We start from the raw sequence: 27,027 nt of genomic DNA, 5'->3' as shown, positions 1-27,027 counted from the left end.
TCTGATGGGGATCTTGCTCTTGTTCACCTGGAGAGAGAGGTCAGGTCTAGGAACTGAGCTATTTTCTAAACTGACTGTAAAAATAGTTTGCTATTTTCATGTGAGAAAAATGGAAACAGCTAAAACCATTTACTTACCAAGAATTCCAAGGCAGTGGGAACAGAGATGATTTTTTTGGAAATCATTTGGGATTTTTTTGTGTGTATCTATCTCCCCTTTTTTGCCTTCAACTTTGCTGGACATCCTCACCAGTTCAGAAACCTGCAACAATTCCAGACAGATCAATTGCTAGTGTTTAAAATAAACTGACTGTATATGCTAATGTCTACTCTCATATATTTGGCTTGGCTTCTAGTGAAAAATATAATATCTGCTTTTGTGAGTTAAAAAGTGTACAGCTTGTGAGGAATGTTCAAACACACTGGGGGACTGACCAGCTGAAATTCCTGCTAGAAAACCGTTTGGCCTTAGTGTTCATGGGATAGCCTTAGCATATTGAAACAACAGGTTGTGGTATCTCACTCTGATTTGTTCGTGTCTACAATAGGCACAATGTACACTTTTATTTGGATGCAAATGGCATCTTTGAAAAGCAGTTTTCAGTGTAAGGGAAGTTGCTAATGCATGCTAAACATTTTGCTGGGGTTCACATTCCAGCCTTGCTAAGTGTAACTGCTATTGCACTTCTCTTTCCTAGGGCGTTCTTAATCCGATGCAAGGCTTCCTCTTCACATTAGCTTTCTATGGCTGGACAGGATGGAGAGTGAACCTGAAATGGCAAAAGAGAGAAATACCCTGGGAATCAATGTCCTCATCAACCGTGGGTGAAAATGCCTATCCCTCACCAGTGAACTACCAAAGCAACATCCATGATTCAAAGAAGATATCAACAACTGACAGCCAGCAGACAGATGAGGCTATAAGCATGTTGTCTGAAGGTAACACTAGTGGTGATGACAGGTTAACCAGGAGCTCTCCCATCTACCAGGGTTGGTAGTTTATAGGAGCAGAGCTGAATCTTACTTCCCCCAATTGTCAAGACTCATAAAATCACGGCACTGTGTGAACCATTACTTACTCTGGAATTAGGTACATGCCTAATGAATGGTTTGATGTCATTTCTTGCAACTTTTGTGTGTGTGAGACAGAGAAATTATGGTTAATGTCTTCATTTTCTTTATAGGAGGTGTGTAGAAAGTTACAAAGACCTGAACATTTTTTTAGCAGGAGTGTATCTCTGCAAGGATCTGTGTTACTTATGATTCATTTTCCTCCATTTTATTTTAAAATCTCTTGTAACCTCCATATAGTAGAAAAGTCTTTTGTTTAAATAAATGAGCTATTCACATGTTGGCTTTTTAAATGTGTTCCCTTACTTGCCTTGCTCAACGTAAAACTCCTTACCCAAAATTACAGCTCTAGGATTTCTGAGACATGCTTTCTCTCCTTGACACGCTGGTCAAACACTAGTGACAGCAAACTTTGATGGAAGCACAAATTTACACTGTTTGTGTAGAATCTCACTGACAAAGTCTTCTTTTTAGCTTGTTTATGTTAATTTTCAGTTTACTTTTGTCTAGGGAGCTGAAAGTCTTTTTTAAAAAAATCAGACACAGCCTAGATTCCGTAAAGACTCCAGAATAATGGTTCTATTTCACTACTGATTCAGGCAAAACTGACTCTCCAAATTGCTTTTTTTTTTTAGTTTGGGTTCAGTTTGATCCTTATACGTAGTTGTCTAACAGGACTATGGCAATTAAGGAGGACAGTTGCATTAAGAGATAGCATTTGCCAAAAAAACTCATTAAAAAAAAAAAGAATAGAATCAATAGTCCCTTCTCTGAGCAGTGCTCTATTTTACATCTTCAGTTGCTGAACAGAGAGATATTAAATCCATTCTGTTTTCTCAGCTACATACTGTGTTTGATACAGTGCTACTAAGCACCTACACCCAAATATTTCCCCAAATTTATTGAAAATTAAGAAAAAACAATGACCATGTCTACCCCAGGCTTTTAATGTCATATTGGAAGTAGAATTAGCATGATTTAAAACTCATTGATCTGGAAGTTGTTTACAGTAATTTGACAGAGAGCATGGTGAAAGCCACTTGACCCCAACTAACCCCTCTCCCTTCCTTCAGAATGTAGCCAGGACCAGTCATAAAATAAAAGGTATTTTTTAAACCCAGTTCAAATTCATTTTGACTCAGCTTCACTGGATGTCCACACCCTTCTTTTCAAACCCACTGCAGGCCCAGCTATTTAAAAAAAATTAATATATTATTAAAGAAAGCTGAAATAACCCAATAACATTGTGTTCAAGCTGCTGTGTTTCTCAGAAGAGTCCAAGGATGGTTAGGGAAGCAAACTCATCAGAAACTATAATGTAAAATATTGACTTGCTGTTTTAAGTAAATAGCCTTTTTTAACTAATTGCTAAAAAGTTGTTAAACAGTGAACCCATAATTACTTAGGCAGATCATTAGAGAACTGTGGTTGGTTTGTAGGAATTCTTTTAAGTCATGCCATATAGAAACCTTTGTGGTTTTATAGCTTTATATTCCTGTTCTAGTTATCAGAAATACTGTCATATCACTAGATCTTTAAGAATCTGTATTTTCTCTAGAAATTCTGGTCCTCTGCCTGGACAGACAGTAATTTCTTTCCTAGCTAGGTATGAAGATAAAGCACAGGGACTTTGGAAGCAGATTATATTGATTCTTACAAAATAAAAATCCACATTTTCAGTGAAAAACTCATCACAATAGTTTAAAAGAGCAGGAAAAAAGGCAGAGGTTGGTAAACCTTTTCAGATCCTAGAGTGTGGGCCAAAGTACGAAACCCTAAAACAAAATTAACAGCCTCTAGCTTCACAGAAGTAATCAGGTGGTATAAAAGCATTTGGGAGGTGGCTGACTGTAGCAAGAGGCCCTGCAAGACAACTGACCAACTAATCCCTCACTCCTTTTGCTACTCCAAGGCCTCACACACTGCTGGGCGTATGGGGGCAAGAACAGCCCCTGTGCCCCGATCCCAGCTCCCCTGCCCCCAGCCCATGCAGCAGTCCCCCAGCAATGCTTGGTGCCTCCCGATGGTGGAAGGGCTTTGCCCAGCACTGCACGCCTGTGCCGTTGGTTAGCCCTCGTGCAGGAGTCATGCTTTTGCTCCCTTTCTCTTTTGTTCTCGGATGTAGCGCTGGGTGTAATCTGGCTCAGGGTTTTCAAGATTGTTCTTGAGATATGTGTGGTGTATATATTATCAATCTATTGGGATACCACTGTGAAAGATTAGGACTCATTGGGCAACAGAAGTAAGACGTGCTCCTTGTATGACATCGTAGGTTTCGGTGACTAAGCTAATTCTGATATGTTGAGAACTTGGTATGGAGCACGGCAGAGGAAACCGACCATGGTTTTTAACTTAGAAAAGAAATAAGTGTTGGAAGAGTTTTCTTACACACTTTTCTCAGTCTCTGGTATACGAAGCTTCCGCAGCTAAATGAGTGATAATTTTCTCTGCTCATTTGTAACCGTGACATTTGATTTCACCCTACACAGCCCTTGCTCTTGCCTTACTGCTTACCATTTTGAGCAAAAAGTACTGCCTTCTACAAATATTACAGGGTGCTGGTCTATCCTGATCAGGAGTGTGCTTTCAAAGTGGATCTCCTGATTGTCCCCGCAGACTGTGCTTGCTTCATGTTGTGGTGCAGTCTCAGAGAACCCGAATCGGTTTCCTTTTGGGTGAAACCAAGTGTGTCCTCTATGGGTCACCAAAGGCATGCCACCTGGGCATCCCAGGCCCAGGCTAGATCTAGTCTGAAGTTAAAAAAAAACCCAACAAACCTGAAATCAGATGGAGTGGATGTCAGGTCCTCAGTATTGTGTCACTGAACAGATCAGCTCCTATTTGCAATACCTGCTAGTGTAGACATAGCCTCAGAGAGATGTATATTCCTGTTTGTATGCTTTAATCCAAATACACCGCTCACTCATGTAAATATTTGTGCAAGCTGCAGATTAGCTTGTAAGATATCCATGAGAGCATGCAGAGTAGTTATGCTGTAGTCCCTTGAAAGCTGGGCAGTCAGAATTTAATTCCTTTTTATTGTGGTTACCATGTTAGACCTTAGTTAGTTAAAGGGATGTGTATGAGAGTTATGCTTGCTTCTTGGACATATTCTAAGATGAAAAGCTCAGCAAGACAGAGATATGGTTGAGAGAGATAATTTACTCAGATAAAACATTAGAATGTATTTCTAATAAAATGTATAGTTAAAAGGAAATGAACTGTTAATATTGACACAGATAATAAATAGAAGACCATAGTCTACACCATGTCCTGTACAGTATAGTTTTAACACCAGCCTAAACACTGCCCTCTTCAATTTGCTGTCTACCCTCCCTCTGCTGATAGGAGCCTTGAACTTACCAGCACATGGAAAAACATCCTGGTTTTCATTTATATGATGATTTGTATCTGTATAGTCATGGTGTCGTGATAATTTCCCACACGGTACACAGGGTCACTTCAAACTCTCTTAGTTTTAGGAGTCTACTAGCAGGCTGTTTCTGATTAATGTGGAAAGTACTTGTCACTAGCCTGAATATTTGCTTTCTAAGGGGTATTGTGAACATAGCTTGGATTAGGCAGGAGTAAATCTTTTCAATACTGAAGTCAATAAATGCAGTCAGAGTCTGTGGCTTTCACCTTGTGCTGTCTATGGGAGGGACTCTCTTTCACAGTTACGTCTTTGGTTTATGAGCTGGAATATAGACATTGCTCTGGAACAGCAAGGTGTGACTTAGAGCAGAAGTAAATGGGGAATGAGATCAGATATTGTCTAATCAAATATGTTTAGCTAAAACACTGTGTTTTGGAAGCACAGCAATGATCAGTTTTAGTTTGTTATATTTTAGGTGAATCAGTGCATAACAAAGCCCTCCTGAACTCATTGAAGGGGAAAAAGTTGTAAATTAAAAAAAAAAAAGTTGTTGAATTCAGGCACTGAAAGAAAATTGTTGCCATCAAAGCTGTGGAATCTCATAAACTGGATATCCACACACTCAGGGCAATGCAGTTAAATTGCCTCTGTTTAACACCCCCCTCTCGCGCTCCCAGCCAAGTTATCGAATCCAACCATACCCTGTAAGTGTTCCCTGTATTAGCCAAAATTTATTTATAGGCCTTTTAATGATAAGATGAAAGCTTCCGGAAGTGTCCTTTCATATCCTGTAATACTATCTTAAATACTCCTTGCTTTTTTCTGTTGGTGGAAAGGTGCATATGGGGCTGTATTTGACCCGCCAGCCTCATACACTTAATTACTAATTTATTTGGCCAGATGTTCGGGCTAATTGCAAAGCTGAAATATGAGCATTAGTAAAATAATAAACTACTTAAATAAGCTGACTTCTCTGCTCTGCATTTATGCAGAGCTCTGCATTTATGTTTGCCATATTTCTAAATAGCAAAATCCAAAGTACATCTCTCAGTAAGCCCTTCCTCTATTCTTGTAGACCAAATACATGGAGAAAGTGAAATGCTTAACATGTGATTACTTTTTTCCCCTGTATAACAACTTTTTCAGAAGTCATCATTGTATATTCATGATGAAAAATAATCCAAGCTTCTAAAATTCTCTTGATTTTCATGGAATCCTCAAGTCTATTGTAATTCCATCTGGAAATCACTAAACCACATGACAGATGATAATTTAATTTTAAGAATGGCCAGATGATATCTGGGTTGTTGATCCATTAAGGAGCACGCATGCACATACACTGAAACTGATAACTGAAGGAGAGGCAGTCTTGCTGAGAAATAAAATAGGGAGCACAGTCAAATCCAGGGCTGCATATGAATCAGTTTTCCGATGCAGTTTATGAGTTGGAACGTGCTGTGAGCTCTATGGAAAGTTGGTTCTCCCCTGCCATCTCACTGAACAACTCTTAAACATCCAGCAAGCTAAATTCATTAGCGAGTTTGTAGGTAAAGTTTTCAAAAGCCTCCTCCAACATGAGTTCTCAGGCATGAGAAAATTCAGTGAGTGACAGAAGTGTTTGAGTTTACGCTCAAAAGAAAACCCCCAAACAAACTAAAATGCTTTCTTCTGTGCAGCTAACAAGAATGGGGTGTCTTTCTAGCTCTCTCTAGCTGCTGTGTGCTCACACTATGCTAGATTGAAAGAATCCTGGAAAAAAAAAAAGCTAGACATCTTACATAGAAAGGAAAACACTGTGGCCATCCCTAGGCCTGTGGCAGCCCCACGGTTTGCACCGTTTTCCTAACTTGTCTACCCATGCCCACTGCTAGGTATGTTTAAATATGCCATAGAGAGAAGATTTACTGGCCTGTAAACTCACACAGGTCAATCTATGGAAAGGACCAGCAAACGTTAGGATATTTTTGTGTGTGCTGTTTAACTGAAAGTCCTGAGAAGACATTTCATGTTTGATGGTTAGAGTGAGGGTTAAAAGGCAAAAGGAATTTGCGACATCCCCAGAGCCTCCTGTGATCAATGGGGCCTTCTGAATTTGCTCAAACACAATACAACAGAAACATCAGTGAGAACCGAAGGTGGTATCTACATGTAGAAAAACCTGGGTTTCTAATTAGCATAGAAACATTTATGTCTTAGAGGTAGAAAGCTCAGCTCTAAACCTCAATTTGAATGTCTTCTGTATCAGGAAATTTTTAGAGCCCTGGAAATTAATTAAGACTTCTTTGTATTTTGTGGAAAGTGATTATTTTGAGAAGTAGTTAGCTGATAAAACAAAATAAATTTGAATGGCTCCTTTAATGCCTCATACATCATGGGTGTTTACACAAATTAGTATAGGATAAGGCATGTTCAGGCCAATTATATTTATTGAAGCATTAGTAAGGGTGAACACTTGGTGACTCTAATATGTTGTTAGATATATTTCCTTTTACAGGACTGTGTGCTTGAGCTCTACATTTATCTCATTTTTTTTCTTTCAGATACCGTTAGCAAGATTAGACCCAACTGGCATAGTGTAGAGTCTTAGCAAGAATACAAGTAGAATGAGAGATGAAAGCACTATAGTGTTTTAAAGAAATATGAGAAAAAAGGTATCTATCTGTTAGTTATCTATATTATAGTAGGTGCCCTTTGTGCCCAAATGACTAATATACCCTTAGTTTTAGAAAAAGCTGTAATGTGTCTGGGAAGTTAGAGCAACATAAAACCAGTCCATGTAGTTAGAGCTGGACTCAGACTGTGTGAAAGCCAGGACTTACATGATGAAGTGAATGTAGTACAGATGTGTAGAAAATAGGACTGCCAGCTTGTGTAGGTGTTTACAAAGAGCATGTTATTTGAAGTTAATATGGACTCAAGGTAATGAGGGAGGATTCCCAGGTAGGGCGTTATTGTTTAGAGTGAAGAAACAAGGCTTTGGAATGAAAGTGTCTGAACTTTCTCCTCCCTCACTCCCAAATGAATTAGTTTGTGATTAATGTGAAATGAGCAATCCTGCTGAAATAAACATATCCTACCATCATGGAATAAGGGATATATTTTGGATAGTTTCTAGATAAGATTAGGATTTTGCAGACAGAAAGTCTCAGCCGCTGGAAGTCAGAATGATCACTAAAATTTAGTTCAATGATTCAATCACTCTGGAGCTCTGTGTGACCAACTGCTGCTTAAGAGTTTGGCTGATAGTACATAGTATTTTGCAGTTACTTAGCAGAGGCAGAGAAATGGTCTGACTATTCTGCCCCAGCAGATACTAGCTCTCCACCCAACAAGGAGTTTCTCCTAGTACATTTTTATGGAAAATCTTCTGTGAAAAGAATGCAACTTTTACAAAGGAAACTGTGCAGGACTATTTTGAATTCATATTTCCATTTTGTTTGGTTAAACAGATTAAAGATCTGGTGGCTTGACGAGGGAATGGCTTAGTTTAAGGAGGCATTTGTGTCTCAAGAAGAGATTCAGTTCTTAAAGTTCTGGTATAAATCCAGTTTTACTTTAGTGGGAATCAAAACCAGTTGTCAACTGATGAGAGTGTGTTAGCTTATTTGAAAACAGATTGTAGTCTTAATTCAGTTCACAGAACGCAGGCCTGCTTTTCACAGGAACTGCCCCAGGTGTCACCTTTAATGACAGTCTCATCAGAGGCAAGAACTGAAGACCTCTGGGACCTGATCTGGGCTCTAACTTGCCCTGTTAGGACTTTTGGGTCAGGTATTAGACTCAGGCTAATGGGAGTTAAAGACGTTTGCATTATTGTTTCCTAGCTGGGAGAATACATGAGGCATTTTCTAGTCTGAGCATTTTCAGGAATCTGGAGACTGAATTCACTTAGGAAAATAAGAGAGCAGGTTGTTTTGCCCTGAATCACATGATGGAAGCTGATGGCTGTAGACTCATGAGCAGAAAGGAATTCCAACTGGAAATGCTAATCTGTTAAGGTCAGAAGATATTTCTAACAGCCATGTGTGTTAGTGTGTTTCTCTTTATAAGGCCTCTGAATGAAGATCTTTGTGTCATTTATATTTACAAATATGAGGATGGTATCTTTTAAATCTGAATAAAATGTCAAACTGACAACAGGTAAATTTGCGCTATGAAGTCTGAATAAAAGAAATTGGGTTTTCTTTTCTGGCCCAATGGTAAAATTAGTATTTTTATAAAAACAGCACAGTCAATTTGTGAAATAATACCAGTCAGTTGAAAAAAAAAAGTCTAAGCCAAAAAAGCCCACAAAGTAAGTTGTGTTGCCTGAATATAGTAGAAAAACAGTGAAATCCACATAAACATTCATTAGAAACTGATGTATGAAAGGATTCTTTATCATCCATTTATAAATGAAAAGATCTACAGCCCGAAATACCTTTCAGGATTCCACTTCTCTTTTTAACAATGAAAGGGAATCTTGTCATACTTTTCTCATCAGGCCTTGTTATTACGCCCGAGGTTTATCAGCAGCAATACTGCATTCCAGTCACCCAGCAGTAGGGAGTAGCAGGGGACAAGCTCACTTACGTAGTGGAAATCATCCTGTGAGGAACGTGATAAAAAGCCTTTGTGCTCTTCCTTCCTATGTTGGACTCTGGGGCTCATCATGTTTTGGGAACACAGTCTTTTAAACTAAGTCTTTTAAACTTTCTAGCATCTCTGTAGGTGAAATTTGGCTCTCCGCAAAGCCAGGGCTTCAATCTGGGGAAACGTGGGGTGCTGGAGAAGGCAGGTTCACCCTGGGCAGAGGTACCCTGCGCGACTGTGGGGCTCTCTTTGTGCCCTGATGTTGCACTGGGGTGGGATTCAGGCATCCGACTATGCCTTCTTTTGGGCTTGGGGTTTAAGGGCTGTAAAAGAGCTGTGATGGCCGAAAGTGGGTTCCCTCCCTCTAGAGAGCAGGACTATGGCACATCTGTTAATGAAGACAACCTTTGTGGCCTAGTCCTAGCCTAGTCTTCCACCAGCTTTCCTCCATCTCCCATGAACTGCTTAATGCTTTCACACAATGCAGCAGAGATGGACACAGTGTAAATGGAGGCCTTGGGTTCTTCTCCAGGTGCCTCTGGACAGCAGAAGTAACCTCATACCTGGTGACACATCTGTCAGCCTCCTGAAAAATCTTGAAAATATATAAAACAAACAGGACCTTTTTTATCATGCTTATTAAAAATATAGGTTTTAAGGACAGGCATTTAAAACAATGAGGTGGTTTTGCCCATGCAATGTAAGGAGCAAGTTCTGCCATGGCTGTGGGGAATGGGTTGTTCTCGCCGTGTCCCCCCCCCCCGTCCCCCCCCCAGATGGCACTGGGGCAAACGCCAGTGTGAAACACTGGCAGCCTTTCATTGAGCTGCAACCACATGATAGCATCAGCTCATGTTTGGCCTGCTGCAGCAGATCTTGAGTGAATTTCCTTGGGAGAAAAAAAATCAAGAGCAACTCTCTCAGGCTAAAGCACTCAAGCAAGCACCACATTTTATGTGGAAATGAAATGGGCTTCTTCCACCCTGGCCCTAATCATGCGCCTCCATGTGACAGAGGACACAGCGTTCTTCTTACCACCTCTTTGCTCAAGGCACTAGACATGACTTGCCAGTGATCACAGACATTCCCACAGCCATGCTAAGTGCTCTGTTTAACAGCCCAGCTCTGCTAAGTCAGGGTGTAATGCAGTCAACCATTCCCTAGGAATGCAATTACACAGAGAACAATAAGACAGACGCTAGATAAGGAGGCTTTTTCCCTGTTTCCTGGTGATTTTATAGTCTAAAAGCCGGTATACCAAGATTCTTTCAATACAATGTTTGAACTAAAAAAAAAAATCGAGTCTACATTGGCAAAATACTTTTTGATAAAAACAAAAGTTTTTTTAAATAAATATCTTTAAATGTAATAGAGTCCTTTCTCTTTTGTTTGCTAGGTTCTGATGCTAGTACAATTGAAATCTACCTCTCAAGTGAGATATATGACTTAAATGGTAATGAGGCTGATGTTGAATAACTGGAAAGCTATGAAAGGCATGAGCAGGTGAGCTTAAGACACAAAGACAGTCTCAAGGATCTGAGAATTGTTTCTCTCTTTCAGATGCATTTGTCTTCCTTCAGGGCCTGGGGAGGTGGGACGCTTAAATTCCTCTACTGCTACTGCTGCTGCTGCTGCTGCTGCCGCTGCCACAAAGCCTGTCCCACTCCTTCCCTTACGAGTGCTTCTGCTGTGCTTATAAAATTAAATCTTCACTGGGCCAAAAGTGGGGGAGGGGAGAAAAAGCAAGAGATGCTGACCTTACAGCCCTACAGTAGGAGATTCACATTCAGCTCCATGCTCTGCTTATTTTTACAGCACGGTGTGACAGTGCCCATGGGTGCTTGCCTGCCCGCACAGCTGTGGCTCTGGGATCAGGACTCCCACATAGGTTGCCAAGACCCATCCAGGTGCTGCCTGGGCCTGGCAATCATGCCTATCAGCAGAACTGTCCAATCACTAGGCTGGTGGCTATGGGGCTGTAAAACTTTTAAATGTTTTTTTTTTCCATGGCACCTGTGACAGGTATTAGTTTTAGTGGCACAGAATGGAAAAAAATGTTGAAATTACAAAAATGTTTCATTTTTCTCCCTCTTCTACATGCTGTCTCCTTGTTACACACTCTTAAGCTTCCTTGTCAGGCAAGATTGGTGTGTAACTTCTTTTTTCAGTATCAATTATACCAAATTTAGGCTTCAGTGATAAGCAAATGGGTAACCTTACATTATATGGAGATAAGAATTACATGGCTTGGTGTAGGTGTAACACTGTCGTTCTCATGATGTACTTGTCCCTACACTTATACTCACCTGTGAACTTAATTGAGCTTCAGCACATGGATGCTTCACATACGAAACAAGGTAAATGAGATAGGACACAGACATTTTGTTAATACTGATGGGTAAAATTATGTCTTTTCATGGTGGAAAAAAAAGAATTAATTCAAAGTTCTGCTTTACTCTATACAGTATAACTTCTATAGTAGTGTCCCTTGGGGACGCCTAGTTAGAGTTCAGCATATTGACTGTAATTTTTTGTACTTGTTGTTCTGGTACTTTTAGCTAAAGAAATGTAAGTATTTTTGATTTTGTATATCTTGCATTACTTGGAGACAAAAATGCTATTATGTATTGTTTTAACTTATTCTATCAAGATATCACTATTTAGATCCTTAGTAAAGGGACTAATCTTATTCCAGGTGAGACCCTAATGATGGCTAGAAAATGGTAGGATTTGCTTCTTGTCCTGGTCTTTTAGAAATTTGTGAAATAAACTGATGAATATTCAGGCCCAATACACAAACAACCCTTAAAAAAGTAAATACATACACAGAAACATACACACACGCATGCACACATCTTAATTTTTAACACCATAATTTTATTAACCCACCACCACCACCGCAAAAGACACTACTGAAATGATAAACTTTTTGTTTACCAAAACTTGAATTTGTTTACCAAAACTCAAATAAAATTTTCAATATCCATTTCACTGACAACCCCTCCCTCCCCCCAGCAACATTTTCTCATTAATTCTTTACTTTGTTTCCTCAGCATTTTTTCAGGGTTGTTTTCCAATGACAACTGTTTGTTCTGTTGAAACATTTTCAACCAGCTCAAACAATAATCTACTCCATGGCCTTTAAGAGGCTACTGTAGGATATTTGTTCAGGAGAAGCAGTCCAAAGGATCAGCACATCCTAGAAAAGGATTCAGAGAAGCAGTTCATGCCAGACAATAACGTCTCCCCGGCCCAAGACATACAGGGGATAGCAAGGAGAGAGACAATACTGATGGCTTTGGTTAAAGTAGCAGAGCAGAAATCAAACTGTTTTTCATTCTCTTAGAAATTATATTTTGGAAACAGATCAGATCATCTTCCCACCAAAGGCATCAAGCCTTTTGGTGTTCAGAAAGGAAGGGTTATTTGGCAATAAGCCGATTTTTTTTTCTTTTCTGCTAGAGGTGCCTCTGTGAGTTCGGTTTGTGTTGGAATAGGTTTATCACAGAGGACTGGCTCTAGAAATGGACCAGAGCCTTTTTTTAAAGTTAATTTTATGTAAAGAGAGGTCAGAATGCAGTTTCCTAGGAAAGCTATGGGAGAAATTCTTTGCTTAGGAATGAGCATAGAATAGTCCCCCTCTCCCCATCCGAGCTCGGATCATTTTTACTAGCTTGATTGACGTTGCAGAAGGAAAAACAGGCTGAAGGTCAGTGTTTTGTATTAATAGGAATGATTTTTATTGGTAGCAGGTCATCAGTGATGTATGCAGCTAATCTTGTGTTAGCTTCACCAATCTCAGGAGGTCTCAGGGAATTTCTGCAGTGATGAGCGATGGTGGTTATTCCAATGCCAACAACAGTTTTCCAGTTTTGCTTCTGCAGATATATAGCTGAATCTATGGATCTTTTGCAGACCCTGGCAGAGAGTCCAGAACATTTTCTTTTTTGTATCAGTTTTTTTTTAACCAATCTATTTAGGAGATCTAGGATTTTCTTTGTCATGATCTGATGTTTCTTGTCTGTGAAAAAATTATTTTAGGCCTTATGCCAACCTTCAGAAATGTCTCTATACTGAAACAGTAGGATTCAAGAAGTTGGTAGATTGGAAAGATTTGATTTTTAATTGCTCTTGTCTGTATTCCCTGTCCAAGTCATGAGACCTGGACCTTTAATGTGGATATGAACAAAAGGAGCTTCTATCTGTAGCTGTGTGTCTGTGTGGGCTGACTGACCTGGAGGCGCTCTGCCTGTGTCATCTATGTTGAAGGAAGGCCATGGGTGGATAATTAGACGTGGTGATCTTATTGGACAAATTTCTCAAGATTCTCCCCAAAGTAGCCTCCAGAAAAGAATCTGAAAAGCATCCACGCCTAGGACCTACAATAGTGGTAACATCACAGTGCTGACATTTCCATGTGGACTTCTGGTATTCCCGGGTGTTCTTCTGGTGTTCGACTATGAATCCATCTACCTTAAATGTAGTAACTGAAGGTATTTTCTGTAATGACTCAAAACCTCTTTCAACCACTCTGTCAGGACACCATGACTGTGAGGACTGCAGAAGTCTCAAAAAAATCCCTCTAAGGGTTTGACCTTTATGTCTAGTCCTCTAAGAAACTATAAAAATTTTTTTCAGGAACTGCAACCCAGTATGTTGTGGTGTAGTTTTCTGTTGACTCCATTGACTTTTAGAGAAGTCATTTGGAAACCTAGAGAAATAATTTTGAGTTTTAGGACTCCAGAATGTCAGGGCTTCTCAACTGAATCCTTTCTTATTTGTTGTGCATTTCTTACTGTAATGAATTACTCTAACGAAGGGCTAGGATGCCAATTTTGTCCCAGTTTTAATGGGAAGGACTTGGAAACAAATGAGTAGAATCTTTTTCCCGATCCTTTGTATTGAGATAGACAGTAGTGATTTACACACTGAAGTCAAGAGTTCTTCTATGAGGGTAAAAGATGTTAGATCTTGCAGCAGGAAAAGAGGATATAGCTGTTTTCCTGTGCTTATTAGGTTTTGTATTCTTTTTGTTTTGTGAATATATTCCAAAGGAAGTAGAAAAGAACTATCTCTAAGGAAGCAAAGATCTTCCTTCCTGTTGGGAAAAGAGTCAGCAAGGATGATAAATTCCTTGCCAAATGAGTCATTTCTTCACTTACGAGACTTCAAAGCTTTAAAAAAATGCTTTTCAGAGCATGGGGCTTAGATATGAAGTTGTATGCACTCTTAATGGATGTCACTGATCTTTCCCTTTATGGAAAATGATACATAGAAAGATGGCAAGGAAATAAGTGGTTCTGAGTGAGGTGCTGCAATACAACATCTTCACAGAATAGCTCTAACAAATATCCTTTTATTGGATCGCACTCTGACAGAAGCAAGAAGCAAAGCATTTAGGATTGCTCAATACTTCAAGTGCTACTTGTCAAATTGTTTGTAAGTAAATATTTATAGGATAAACAAATGAAAACTAGATTACAGTGTTATTTTGACAGTATTACATTTTCTTGAAATATGGCTGGAAATTATGTGAGTAAAAGTAGGACTATAATATAGCATTGACTTAAGGAGTGGGTAAAGTCACAGCTTTTACATAGTGCTGTTAAAGCTTTAGCCCGTGATAGCTATCATCTCCTTTCTCCCTAGCTCTCACATTCTTTATTTTGAGGAACTGTTATGAAGACTGCTGGTGGTTAGTGGTCTTGTGAGAGGTGAATAAAAGTATCCGTCCTATTGCTTTAAAATAATACAATTACAGGAAATTAATTGTATATTAATGTCCTGCATATTTGATAGTATGGACTGTGAAAAACTGCACAAAAAGAAGCATTTTCTCTTTTTTGAGTATTGGATTATGTGATACTGTGCAAGTCATCAGCGTACACTCTAGGTCCTTAAATATCTAAGTCAGATGATGTGACACATAAGACCCTGTGTGGGTCTGGGTGGTAGCTCCTTTTGAAGGCTGTTGACAATCTTTTAGCCTTGGCTTAGATGAATTGACTCAGTGTTACACTGTCACAAAACAAAAATCCCACACTTCCATGTTGACACCCCATAAGGTAGTGTGGGTACTATTTTGTGGAATAAAAAATAATCATTATATCTGGGAATTGTTAGTGTCATGAGGCCCCAGCAGGATGCAGGAGCTATTAGAGGGTGCCCATGGGAGCTCCTGTCTTGCTCCAGTGTATTGGTAATGCTGGGAGACGGGGTATCCCTCTTTTCTAAACACTTCTAGTTATAGCGGAATGGAAGAAGACCTATAACCCCGTTGCATGAGCTGGAACACTCTAACGTCCTTTAAAAACCTCCCTGGTTTGTATAGCGAAGCACGTGCACCCTCCTGCATTATGATCAAGTGCGCAAGCAACTCATTGAATGTAAGGCCTTGAAGAATTAACAATTTATCTAGATCAGCTTAGAGACAAATTTATTTTATCTGGAGAAACTTTCTGCTGAGGAAACTTTTTTTTTAAAAGTACTTTAACCCGGTCTTACTGAAGGTGGTTCCTCACTAGCTGTCAATGTTTAGTAATTCACGTTTTTGCTCCCTTTAAAATGAGGGATTTCCAATAAATGAATCATTTGGGAAAAGTAAAACTGAACAATAAACGTGTGAAAATTTAATTTCCCCCAACTCTTAAACGCAGAATGCAAAATAGTCAAGAAAGAATAAGGAACAACACACACAGAGTTCTCTAATATCAAAATATAGCAATTTATTCAAGACACTGAATATGATCTGTTGATTCTCTCCTTAAAACAAATGAGCTACAATACACAAGGTGAATTTGAAGAAAGTGTGGGTGGGGGAGAAACAAAATAAGGGGTTGATGTTGTTTCAACAGAACCTGGGAAATGCTGAAATGAGAACCAAGTCTGGCTGCAAGTCTGACACAGACAATAAAAACTGCAGAAGCCAGAATTCAGAATTTCAGTGAGTGGCTGAAAGAACATTTCTGCAATCGACAAAGAACCACATTTTCTTTTAAAGGCAAAAGGAGGAAAAAAGGAGGAAAAATTAAAAAGGAAAAAAGAAAAAAAGAAACCCAAAAACAAAGCAGACCCTTACATTTGACAAAGTGCACTTCACTTAGCTCTAAAATTAGCTATTTTTTCTCTTTTTAAACAAATTAAAAGGAAATTTCTAAGATGTAGCATGGGGTTAATGTGTGTGTAACCCTGTAAGTCAGGCCTTTTAGTGCCCCATAAGGGACCCAGTGTTTTCTACATAAAAGATTCAGTATCCTTCTAACCCATGGAGCTGAGTGTTTTTTCAGAAACTGTCTTTTTCACTTCAAGGCCAGTTCCAGACAGCCAGCAAAGATAAAATTCCAGTAAGCCTCTTGATGGTTTCACAATTCAGTTTGGTCTCTTAGGTTTTTCAATTTCTCTTCCATTGGTAAGAACTACAAACAAAATTATCAAAATATTGTGTGAAAAAATTGCTCAGGTCCACCAGCCTGTTGCTTCATGCTATTCTGTCCCACAGGGGCAGTCATAAAAGGTAACGTTAGCCTAGGGACACCGCTGCAGAAGTGGAGAAAAGCGAGAGCTCGCACGAGGGCAAATCTGAACATCCAGGCTTCGATTTCCACTTTGAACTAAGCCCTGGCAGAGCTTCTCTCCCCATTGCCCATGGCCTAGAGAAACAAGCTCACTTGCCTAAAACTAGCGTTTGCAATCACAGCTTTTGCTTTCCTTCATCTCATTAGCTGCCCTCATTTTACTGGAAGACTATCTACTACAATACCTTTGGGGATTTTCCCACTTTAGAGGCTGGGGGAGGGGAAGAAAGGTGAATTTTCTCAGCTTTTTGCAAATGCTGCTTTCAAATCTGATGGTCTGTATAGGGAATTCTTCACTGGAATGGCAGCTTCTCTCACAGGTAGGCACTGTAAACCAGCTCATTTTGAAACTGCGTTTCTCGTGGCTTCTTACCTCCATGTAGACTGGCAGGGGAAAGATGGTGTTCTCACTGAGAAGTTAAAAAAAATAAAAAGAAAAAAGAAACACACATCTTCGACACTGCGGACTTATCTACAGTAGCTATTCTTGGAAAAATTACAAAACCTGGGCTCTGTAACCAGACAGCCACGTGGCACAGCTGAACTCAAAAGGAGCAACCTGCTCTCTTTGAGTCCTGAGGTTTGCTATTCAAGTGTTACACAAGGGGCAGATTGAAAAGCAGCGCCCCGTCCAGCCTGTCTTCCACTGTCCTGCAGAAAGGGAGATTTTGCTTGTTTTTCTCGGAAACATGACCACAAACTCCTGTACAAGTTAGGAAGTGAACCGTCTACATGCAATGATTCTAATCAAATCATCAACTCAACCGTGCTTTATAAAACCACATTAAACCTTTGTATTAAATTCAAGTCTCTCTTCTAATAAGTATTCTTTCTTTAGGTAGTGACTTTAAATTAGTAGTTACACGTGGTTATTATAAAACAGTGCAAAACTGTCACGTGATCATCTACAGTCATGCTCTTGGAGCACAAAACTAAAAACAACACATAGACACATTTAACACCAAAAATAATCCTTGATACCTTCCAGTGTCCAATTCTTTGATATAAATTATAAACAAGCCTAACTGTAATTAATAACCAAAATCCCACATAAATGGTTTCACCTCAGGACTAAGTAACCCTTTTAGCAGTTATTTATTCTCATTAGTTTTTTCTTTTCAAATGTGTATCTTGAAGAAAAAAGGCTGAAGCTGGCAGTGGCTAGTTCCACTGAAAAGACTAAGATATTGTACAGATACGAGTGTAAAGAGAGGAAAACAAAGGAGAAAAAATGTAGTATGAACTCCACGATGCCAAGATGCTTGGCAGGTTTTGCACCACCATTTCAACATTATGGGCCTGGTTTTGTTTCTGCTCAGATCAAATCACCACTTCAGCAGCTGGGGTCAAATTGAAGGGAAGATTCCGCGTTACAGAAATCGCAGCTTTTGTGCTACGTGATTTTAAGGGGGTTTTCTGTTTGCTTGCTGCTCTGCATACTACAAATCCTAACCTAGCCTGCGAGCTGGAGTGGATACCAGTATGACTCAGATCACTCTGAGGACTTATCTAAATAATGGCCACCACCTCGCAGCTGCCCTACGGTTTACAGCACTGTCAATAAACTCTGCCTACGGCTTGCTTATAATGTGCCTTTTTTGCATCCATCGTTTGCTCTTACAGCAAAGAAATCTTCAGTAGGCATCACTGCAGATGTCTTTAACTTGCAGTAGGGAAATCATGTCCAAATTGGAGAAGCAGCACTTAGAAAGTCTTTATTGTCATTCTGATCATTTCACCCGCTATAACTTTATAGTGGTATATATGTCGAGAAATAATTTATATATCATTTCTCATGTCCGCACCTAACGTAGAGATCTATGTTGTCTTCTGAGCACCGCACTGTGCCTGGACAGACAGTGAACCTTCAAGTGCAGACCCAGAGCTTTCTTCAGAGCACGAGAACGTGCAGCTGAGGGTGACAGCTGCATGACATGCTGCCAGATGCAATGGAAGAGCCTATTTTAGGTGTGCTCACCACAGATGGACAGGAGCTTGGCAAGAGTCCATTAGTTAACAGTGATAAGCACAGTCAACATTTCTTGGTCCAACTGATCCCATTAAGTCAGTGATAAAATCCCACTGACTTACTGGATTAGAAACAGTTGAATGGGATGAATAGTGGAGGTCAGCACTGCTCAGCATGACCAGTGGCAGCCAGACCCATGGTCTACATGAACTTGGAACTGTTCACAGAGGAGAGGGGATATACAACTGTTTTCCTTTCATTACTGAGGATAAGTGTATAGTCTCAAAACTTATGGATTTCTTTTACATCATCAAACAGCCACAAATTTGAAATTAGACTATGTAAATGTCTGGCTGCTGGAAGAGGACTCTTAATAAATGACTGGCATTTTTTGTATCAAATGGCATTTTTTCTTACAGCACTTTCTGAGAGAGAAGAGAAAAAGGATACTGCACCTTTCATGTTCCTTGGATTCTGTTTGTGTCATTCTTTTTACTTGAATTACACAACTGGTCTACATTTGGTGGCCATTTTAGGCTTTTAAAACTGTGTTTAACATAAAAAATATTTTTTTCCAAAAATACACTGGGTTCTTTCTGTTAAAAGTCATCTTTCTCCTGTAAAAATCTTCCCCAGCACTGCATTCTTATATAAAGCACTTATTACACAATTTGCTGAAAGTGCCCTTGAGACGCTAAGATCTGAAGCATGGAGGTTTTTTTTTCTTTTAAACGGAGAGAAAGGAAGAAAAAGAGAGAGAGAGAGAAGAGAGGAGAAGCAGTCTGTCAAAAATTTTCATTGTCATGTCCACCTGGCTGCATCTACTATGGGCATACGGGGAAAAAAGAAAAAAAGGGTAAGAAGAAAGAGAAGGAAAAAAAAAGAAAGGAGAAGTTGGGAGTGGAAGGGAAAAATAAAAGGAAAACAAAAGCTTTGTCCTAAGCCTAGGATCCTCCAGGCTATAATATTCCAGCTGATAGAAAAACCACTGAACAAAAAAAGTAGTCTAGAAAATAGAAAGTGTTGTGATTACAAAGTTGAGCATTTCATCAGTACAAACTGGTCTTTGAACGTCCTTTGGGAGAGCAACTGTAGTGTCCAAATTGGAAGGAAAAAATACAACACCGCATGGAGGAGGATTTTTTTTCCCTTTTGGTTTATCACAGCATTTTTCTTTTTTTTTGTTTATTAATTTTTTGGCACAGCTTTTTTTTCCCAGCCATCAGAGCAAGTTCTCAGACGCAAACCAAACAGTGCAATGCCTAGCTGGTGGCTTCATGCTTCCAAGGCTGAATGTTCCAGGTGGAAACCATTCCCTCCCCCTCTGAAGTGACTGTGGTTTTACTCCTTGATGAAGGTTACAGACAAAATACTAGACATCTGTGGCCAGGGAGAATTGGTTTCACGGTACACTCTAACTTTGTTCAAGTTCGTACAGTTCTGGAGCTGTTAAGAATAGTTTTGAAGAGTGCTTCTCCCCACACATTCACTGCTGGTCCATTTGAAATTTCTTCTAAAACATTTCACTTTTACTTCCGCAGATCTAGAACACAAACCTAGAGAGAAAAGACTCAGGATTAAGAACCATTTCTGAAGATTATTTGGAATTCATATGTATACATGGCCCAGCACAAAGGCTGATCAGCCAGCAGCTGAAAAAACAGCATGTCATACTCCCAAGCTTCACATCAGTTTGTCTAAAATACCTGTTTTCATGTACACAAGCCAGGAAACAAACCATATGGGAGGAAACAAGTGAAAACCACGTATTAAACATTTAGCTGAGCTTTCACTAGATTAAAAACATTGCTGTGACCCTGCACACCCCAGATAAGCTTATAGGCTCTATTCAGTTGCCTAAACATAGTGTCTACTTCCATTTCAGAAATATATTCATTTGGAGCAGTTCTGGGAAGCCACGCATAGCACTATCTCAAATGGCATCACAACTAAGCTCAGGCAGCTGAATCACATCCTAGGTGCTCCCGTGGTTAAAAACTTGAAAAATACTCTTCTAGAGCACAGCTATGCAAGCCAACCATGGAGAAGACTTATTTAAAAAGTTATAGAGTGCATTATAACATCTGCATGTCCTTCACAAGCTGCTAATGCTATAATTGAAATTTTTATAATGTAACATTAACAGCAAAGATAGTAATGAATTATCAGCCTCTCCAAGGCAATATTTCTCCTTTACCACATGAGGAAATCTTTGTGCAGCCTGCTGAAAATTTCCTCCTTTAGGTACTATTTAAGGGTAAATTTCTTCTTCAGGATAAAACTTAGCCCCAAGACAACTATTGATTAGAAAGTTGACTGCCGTGACTTCCGTTAAATTTTGACAGACAAGATAATAAGGATAGAAACAACACTACTGTTGTTCTTATCAAATATGTACTTAAAAGTCTTCCCCATCTTCAGCAATATTCACCTATTCCACAAGCATTCTTCGTTTCGAGTAACACCACTATCTCCCAATATTCAAAACCTTTCAAAACAGGAGGCACTTTTAATGTACTCCATAGCTCTGCTTATTTCTGTCCTGAGCTGTCTACGCCTTGACCTCTGTCCAGAGCAGGCAGGCAGGCATGTGTGTTTTTGTTGACACTTTCCAGAGGAGTAATTTCCACCCAACATTTACATTGTGTACAGATTCCTACCGATCCATCTGATGCGCTTGCTCCCACTTTGTCTCCTCTAGCATTCCAGCAGACTTCAAAGATGCCTCCGGTGCCTCTGTAGCTATGTACTAGAGTTCCACTCTACAAAGCAAAACAGCATACAAACGTTTGACACAGAAATTCCTTTTTTCCCTCTGCAGTGTGGCAATATATTAAGAGAATAGAGTGGCAGTGAGGGGGAGCTATTTGCATCACCTAACTACAGTCATCTCATGAAGGTGCTGAAGTTAGCAGACTGGTCTTTGATAATGAAGAGAAACAGGGTCCACCAGAAAGCAATTCACAACAGGTGTCTTGAACATCTCTTTTTGTCAACTCTGTAATAGCAAAGGCCTAGGGAATTAGGCTGAGGTGGTCGTCTCTAAAGTTTGTTGTTTATTCAGACTGTGAGGTATCAGTGTCCAGAACTGTCTGTGGAACTATGTGCACTGATGACAGTTCTGCCACCACTATGAGGGAGCCTGGGACTTCCCTCAATTCTTCATGCAGTATACATCTCTGTGCCTAACCTTCTTTCACATTTGGCATCTCCATGCCCAGAAAAACCTGACAGGAGTACTTCCACAAGTTTCTAAGCCTGTACAGATCACATACAGAACACTCTCATTAGGAGAAAAGAACTGGGTGGACATGAAAGCAGACATCAGTTCTTTCAGCTTGCTCCCAGGGCTTAGGTCCTAAGGCATGAGTGAAAAGAGCTTCCTGGGGCTGGGAGGAAAAACCTCCAATTGCCTCGCTTTTTTCCAGAGTATCCCCAAACTGTTCACCCTTTGTATCTATCATCCCTTCACCGCATACTATAAGCCAGGTGAATCTGACTCACAACTGAACTGTGTTACTGAATATAAGTTATCACTTATTTCTAAGAATCAACCCATGCCTTTACTTCACAAAGCTGATAGCACAGTGTGATGTACTTATTTTCATGTATGCTATTGTTTTAGCCTACAAAGAAGCCTTAGCAGAAATGTTCTGGACAGTCACCTCACTCCCCTGAGTGACTCAACTGTTATGCTGGGATTTATACCAGTCAGTACAATCGGGTTCACCTTGGCTGGCAGGGCACAGTCTACAGAGGTATGTATATTTTCCACTTAAGTTTTTGCTACTAATGTGCCATCTAAAACAGATGTGTTTTACATGAATCAAAACAGTACCTGAGTATTCCATATATGGACACATTTATCAAAGGACCCACTGGCTAGATATTTTCCATCAGGACTAAAAGCTACACTGTAGACAGGCTCTTGATGTTTTGTTAACGTATGAATACAAACTCCTCGGTCAACGTCCCACAGCCGAACAGTAGAATCAAATGAAGCACTGCAAGAAGCATTCAAACACAAGCATGTCTTAACTTGGGTATTAATCAATTTGTAGTTTGATATTGTAAATACTTGAAGAAAATACTATTTTTTTTTTTTTTTGGCTAAGCAGGAAGTAATGTTTCAAACAGAAAGACTAATGTTCACTAGAGCCTTTACTTTCTTAATGGCAGGAACAATATCTACAGAACTGAATTTTTGTACGTGGACCCTTGAGTATAACCAGGGATGTTGTACCTAGGATCGGATCACTATCCCAAACAGGGTCGACTCTCTCTTTTTGAGATTCTACCTGCTATTTTTGAGGAAGTTAAAAATATATTGTCATTAACAGGATTAACATCCATTAACATGGATTTGTATCATCTAATGAATTAACTTTATGTAATTCTCTAGAATTGAAGTTCTTTTCACTTTCTTTCAGGGATGTTTTTGTTCCAATCTGTCTAAATACCCAACTGTGGGCTTAGGGAAAAACAAGGGAAGTAATTGGTATTAAAAATAACCATATTAGAAGAACAACCCCAAGAAAGCAAAGTTCTTCCCTATCCCTTGCCCTGTCCTCTCCAGACAGAGGGGCAAAATAAATTAATCAAATTAGATACAACTCTTTCCTGAACTAAAGACATCACAAACTGATTTGTTAATCCAATGGTACTACCATCAATTGGCATTCCTACATGTAAACGTATTTCCTAAACTGAAAGAAGAATTTTGAATTAATTTTTACGTGGAAGTTTAAAAAGTATCCAAGCTTTTCTCTGTTAGTTAACAAGGCTATAAAAATTGTCAGTATCTGCACAGGTGAGCTGCATGACCCTTGTTAGAACACACTCCAAATGCTTTAATAGGCTGCCATCTGTCTCATTAAATATATTCATTTATAACAACCAGCTGCCAAACGTGAAGACGCAATGCCACATTTACTATCTTTATATTGAGACAGCTGAAAAATTAAATAACATGACTCAAATTTCCTTCTTTTTCTTCTTCCTTTTCCAAATATGTTTTCTTTCCCTTTGTATCTACTCCCCTGATTTACAAGCACAGCCACTTTTTAATATTATCTGCAGATGGCTTACTGGAATTGTCTGCAGGAAGAGTGACATCATGATAACAGTAGAATTATATGTCAGAAAGATGCTCCTTTTTCTTGGTAGGCAAGAGGAATAGGTGTATTTTTACCTTGCTAACATGATGTTGGAGTTTGGATTGCTGGTGCCTGGTCCTGTAGGACTCCATTTGATAGTATAAATCTCTTTGCTGTGAGCCTGAAGATCATGTACACAGGTATCTTGTTTCATACTCCAAATCTATGTCAGAGTAATTACGAAGGAGAAGAATGGCAATGTTACTAATCTCTTCTCAGCTAAATTATTTCTGTCTTCTTTATGTGTTATTCTTGACATTTCTTTATTTAATATCTAGATACACAAGCATAACTTAATTTGAGTTTATTAACACAGCAGTTTGGCACCTATAATGCACGCATGTTAGAATAACCACATTAGGGGAAACTGATACACTTTTAATAGTATTTATTCAATAAGGTCAGAAGAACTAGACAGTTATCATACTGTCCATAGCCTATACCTGTATTTTCACAGAAGCTGAAGATGTTCTATTCAGAGAAACTGAACTTAAGTCATAGATTGCAATAGCAGTTATTTTAAAGAATGAGAATAGAGTCCCTATGACTGCTTAAAATCTAGTTTTCTCTTATACCAGTCAATACTCATGTTGGATTTTCCTTTTCCTCCAAAACTCCACTTGTTTTCCTGATGTTTTTAACAGCATGGATGACGGAACAAAATCTGCTATTTATGCAGTGTTGTGTGGCTAAATACTTTAGTATGAGACAAAGAATATGCTGAATAGACATGGCAGGATATTTAGTAAGTCTTTTTTCAGATAATTAAGAAAACAAGAAGAACAAGCTAATCTCTCACAGCAGGGAAAATAACCCAAAATTACAGTCAGTCAGTTTCAGAGAGATATCAAAAAAGTAGTAATAATTTAGCTCACTAGTTATAAATCTGCACAATGAGGAAAATGATGTGCTCTTATGCTGAATTTTCAGCAGCATACCTGAGTCCACTTTTGGAAATGTTACACAAAGCTTAGGCATGTTCTATGCCTAACAGGTAACATGCTCTAGGAAGTTGTAGAAAAATATCAAGAACTTCAAAAATGAGAAAAAAATGAAGACAGAGAGGACTGATTTCCAAAGAAAATGGAAGACGAACAGTATTTGCCTGAAGAGGATATGAAAATCTCCATCACTGAAGGTTTTTAAGAACAGGCTAGGCCAGTGATAGAAAACCATTAGGTCTTGTGCCAGATTTGGTGGTCAGAAATTTGAACTGGGTACCAACAACACTGAGCCAAAGCAGTTTTAAAAACATAGTATAGAACTGGACACCAGAAAAAATGTACTATCACTGGGTCAGGATGTTTAAGCAGAGTATTATTGCTTAATACTATAGTCCTGAGGTGCTCCCTTCAAATCTCCTCTAGACCTACTTTTTGTAACTTTGCATTTCTGTGAATAATCTGGAATACCCTATCTAGAATCCAGGAGGATTAAAACCCCGATGGGTATGTGGCAAAGACAGAAAATGACTGAACAGATTAACAGAAAATGTTCATAATGCAGATGTATACTTAGGTCTTACCTACATTTACAAGTTTTGCTGCTCTCTGAGTTTTAGTTCCTATTCATAGGCTGTGTTTATGCCATAAATATCTATTATTTTAGCTGTGTCAATCCACAGTGGAAAGAGGTGTGAGCCTTAATTAACACTGAAATCTGTATTACTGGTATAATTCTATCCACAAAAACAAATCTTTCTTGGGATGTTAGCTTTGCTCAGAGGAAACAGTATAAAACAATAGCTGTGTTGGCACTGTTCTGCAGTCCAGCGGGAGGGCCTTTCTGTTACAATATACAGTTATGTAGACATAGCCTTCATTTTATGTGGTTGGGAAAGGAGAGCAAGACTGAGGGAAAGTTTGGGCTGGAAAAAACTCTATTGTAAAAAGTAGTTTTGCCAGCCCAGACTCTCCCTTTATTAGTAATACTTTGCTAGTAAAGCACAATGGCCTGGTTATACGGGTAGAGAAGCCTATGCCACCTGCATGCCAGAACCCAGATTAATTCCACCTATCTTCAGGCACCTAACAGAGATAGGTAAATCACAGTGTAGCTGCCCTAGGCTTCTCATATAGTGAATGGATAAAGACAGGTATCTTCAGAGAGCGATTCAGATATTTGGTGAGCTTGATGCAACCTTTGAATGTACCGGTCCTGTCCCATTGTTTTTGCCAGGGCTTTTCAAAAAATCAGAATGCTCTAATAAAAATACTTTCAGAAGAAAGACTCCAAAGGAAAAACTATTTATTTTTATATTCTTTACAAAGTGTAATGAATAGACTGCTTAGCATAGGGAAAGAGTTTCTGTTGACAGGCAAGAAGATGCATATATCTATATCTATATATCTTGACACTAATTTGGAGAATATGCTTCATTTTTCCCAGTGGATACTTCTCTATGTTCAGTCTTATTTTTCACATCACCTTTAAGAAATATGGGACAAAATGAAACTATTGCTCATTAAGAGTTTTACTGATACAGTACTACCATTCTGGAGAAGACTAAAAAACAGAGATAACTTTTTTTTTTTTTTTTTTTACCTTTTGAACAGTTGAAATGGAAACTAAATTACCTTTAATGTCATATCATCAGAGCAAGATGCTAGTAGCATGCCAGATGGGTCCCATTTGATTGCATTAACTTCGTTCTGAAATAAAGAGTGATTTTATAAAGTGAACATTCAGGTTACTCGTATTGTGCTGGGCACCCAGCAGAGGGCACTCAAGGTCTATGCCTGCAACAAGTGAAAGCACGAACTGCAGTCCTCAATGCTCTATGGGTGAGGAAAAGCAGTGCTGCTTGCACATCATGTTATTTAAGGATCATTTAGGAATAGTAACCATTTTGTGCTTGTGCTCATGGATGATACGCACAATCAGTCTTCTGATATGTTTTCGGGCACAAAATCTGTCATGCCCTCTTTCTTCAAATGCCAGGATTTAAATAAACCCTAAAACCAGGTGGACTGATGATGCAGCATTAAATTATTTTTAAAATTCAGATATTTCCTAAGTTAATATCCTGTAGGTCTAGGAGATACAAATTTGCACTAGAAAATACTGTGGGAAGAGGGTTACAGTTTTGTGGACTTTATTGTTCTTTAGTCTCAGCTTTACAATGATTGTGATCTTTCTAAAGAGAGCAGTATGTGGAAACGAAATCCAGCACGGAATATTAAGTACTTTATGATTCTTCCTCCATCAGTTTTTCCAGCTCTTTGTAATTAACTAAGTCTAGTGTATCCCCTAGATAGTCAGTAAGTTTTCTCTGCTTTTTGAGGGACAGACATATATAATAACAGGAGGG

The 27,027-nt window shown here is 39.1% G+C and overlaps 2 protein-coding genes across 12 annotated transcripts in view; one reads left to right on the top strand and one right to left on the bottom strand.

The window, feature by feature from the left end:
• GPR143 (G protein-coupled receptor 143) overlaps window positions 1–27,027 on the top strand; it is a 59,436-nt gene that overhangs the window by 23,125 nt on the left and 9,284 nt on the right. For 4 of the 6 annotated variants that reach the window (XR_010884144.1, XR_010884146.1, XR_010884147.1 and 1 more), the window contains 3 exons: window positions 698–938; window positions 10,415–10,521; window positions 22,187–22,319. Coding sequence is in view for 2 of the 6 variants with exons in the window: in XM_013951194.2 (XP_013806648.2) it covers window positions 698–938; window positions 10,415–10,494 (321 nt within the window). In the remaining 4 variants the exon portion in view is untranslated. Of the gene's footprint in view, window positions 1–697; window positions 939–10,414; window positions 10,522–18,980; window positions 18,997–22,186; window positions 22,372–27,027 lie in introns of those variants that run through there. The other 2 variants (XM_013951194.2, XM_067296408.1) reach the window with 2 other exon arrangements.
• Window positions 15,719–27,027, bottom strand: part of TBL1X (transducin beta like 1 X-linked) — a 210,438-nt gene continuing 199,129 nt past the window's right edge. For 5 of the 6 annotated variants that reach the window (XM_067296336.1, XM_067296356.1, XM_013950225.2 and 2 more), the window contains 5 exons: window positions 26,294–26,368; window positions 23,753–23,880; window positions 22,400–22,565; window positions 21,222–21,323; window positions 15,719–20,117 (listed from right to left, as the gene is read on the bottom strand). In XM_067296336.1, the coding sequence (XP_067152437.1) occupies window positions 20,091–20,117; window positions 21,222–21,323; window positions 22,400–22,565; window positions 23,753–23,880; window positions 26,294–26,368 (498 nt within the window). In that variant the 3' untranslated portion in view covers window positions 15,719–20,090. Of the gene's footprint in view, window positions 20,118–21,221; window positions 21,324–22,399; window positions 22,566–23,752; window positions 23,881–26,293; window positions 26,369–27,027 lie in introns of those variants that run through there. The other variant, XM_067296383.1, reaches the window with a different exon arrangement.

This window comes from Apteryx mantelli, chromosome 1 (genome assembly GCF_036417845.1).
Source record: "Apteryx mantelli isolate bAptMan1 chromosome 1, bAptMan1.hap1, whole genome shotgun sequence".
Classification (NCBI taxonomy): Eukaryota; Metazoa; Chordata; class Aves; order Apterygiformes; family Apterygidae; genus Apteryx; species Apteryx mantelli.
Note: the sequence above shows the minus strand (reverse complement) of the source record. Positions and strands in the feature narration are given on the sequence as shown.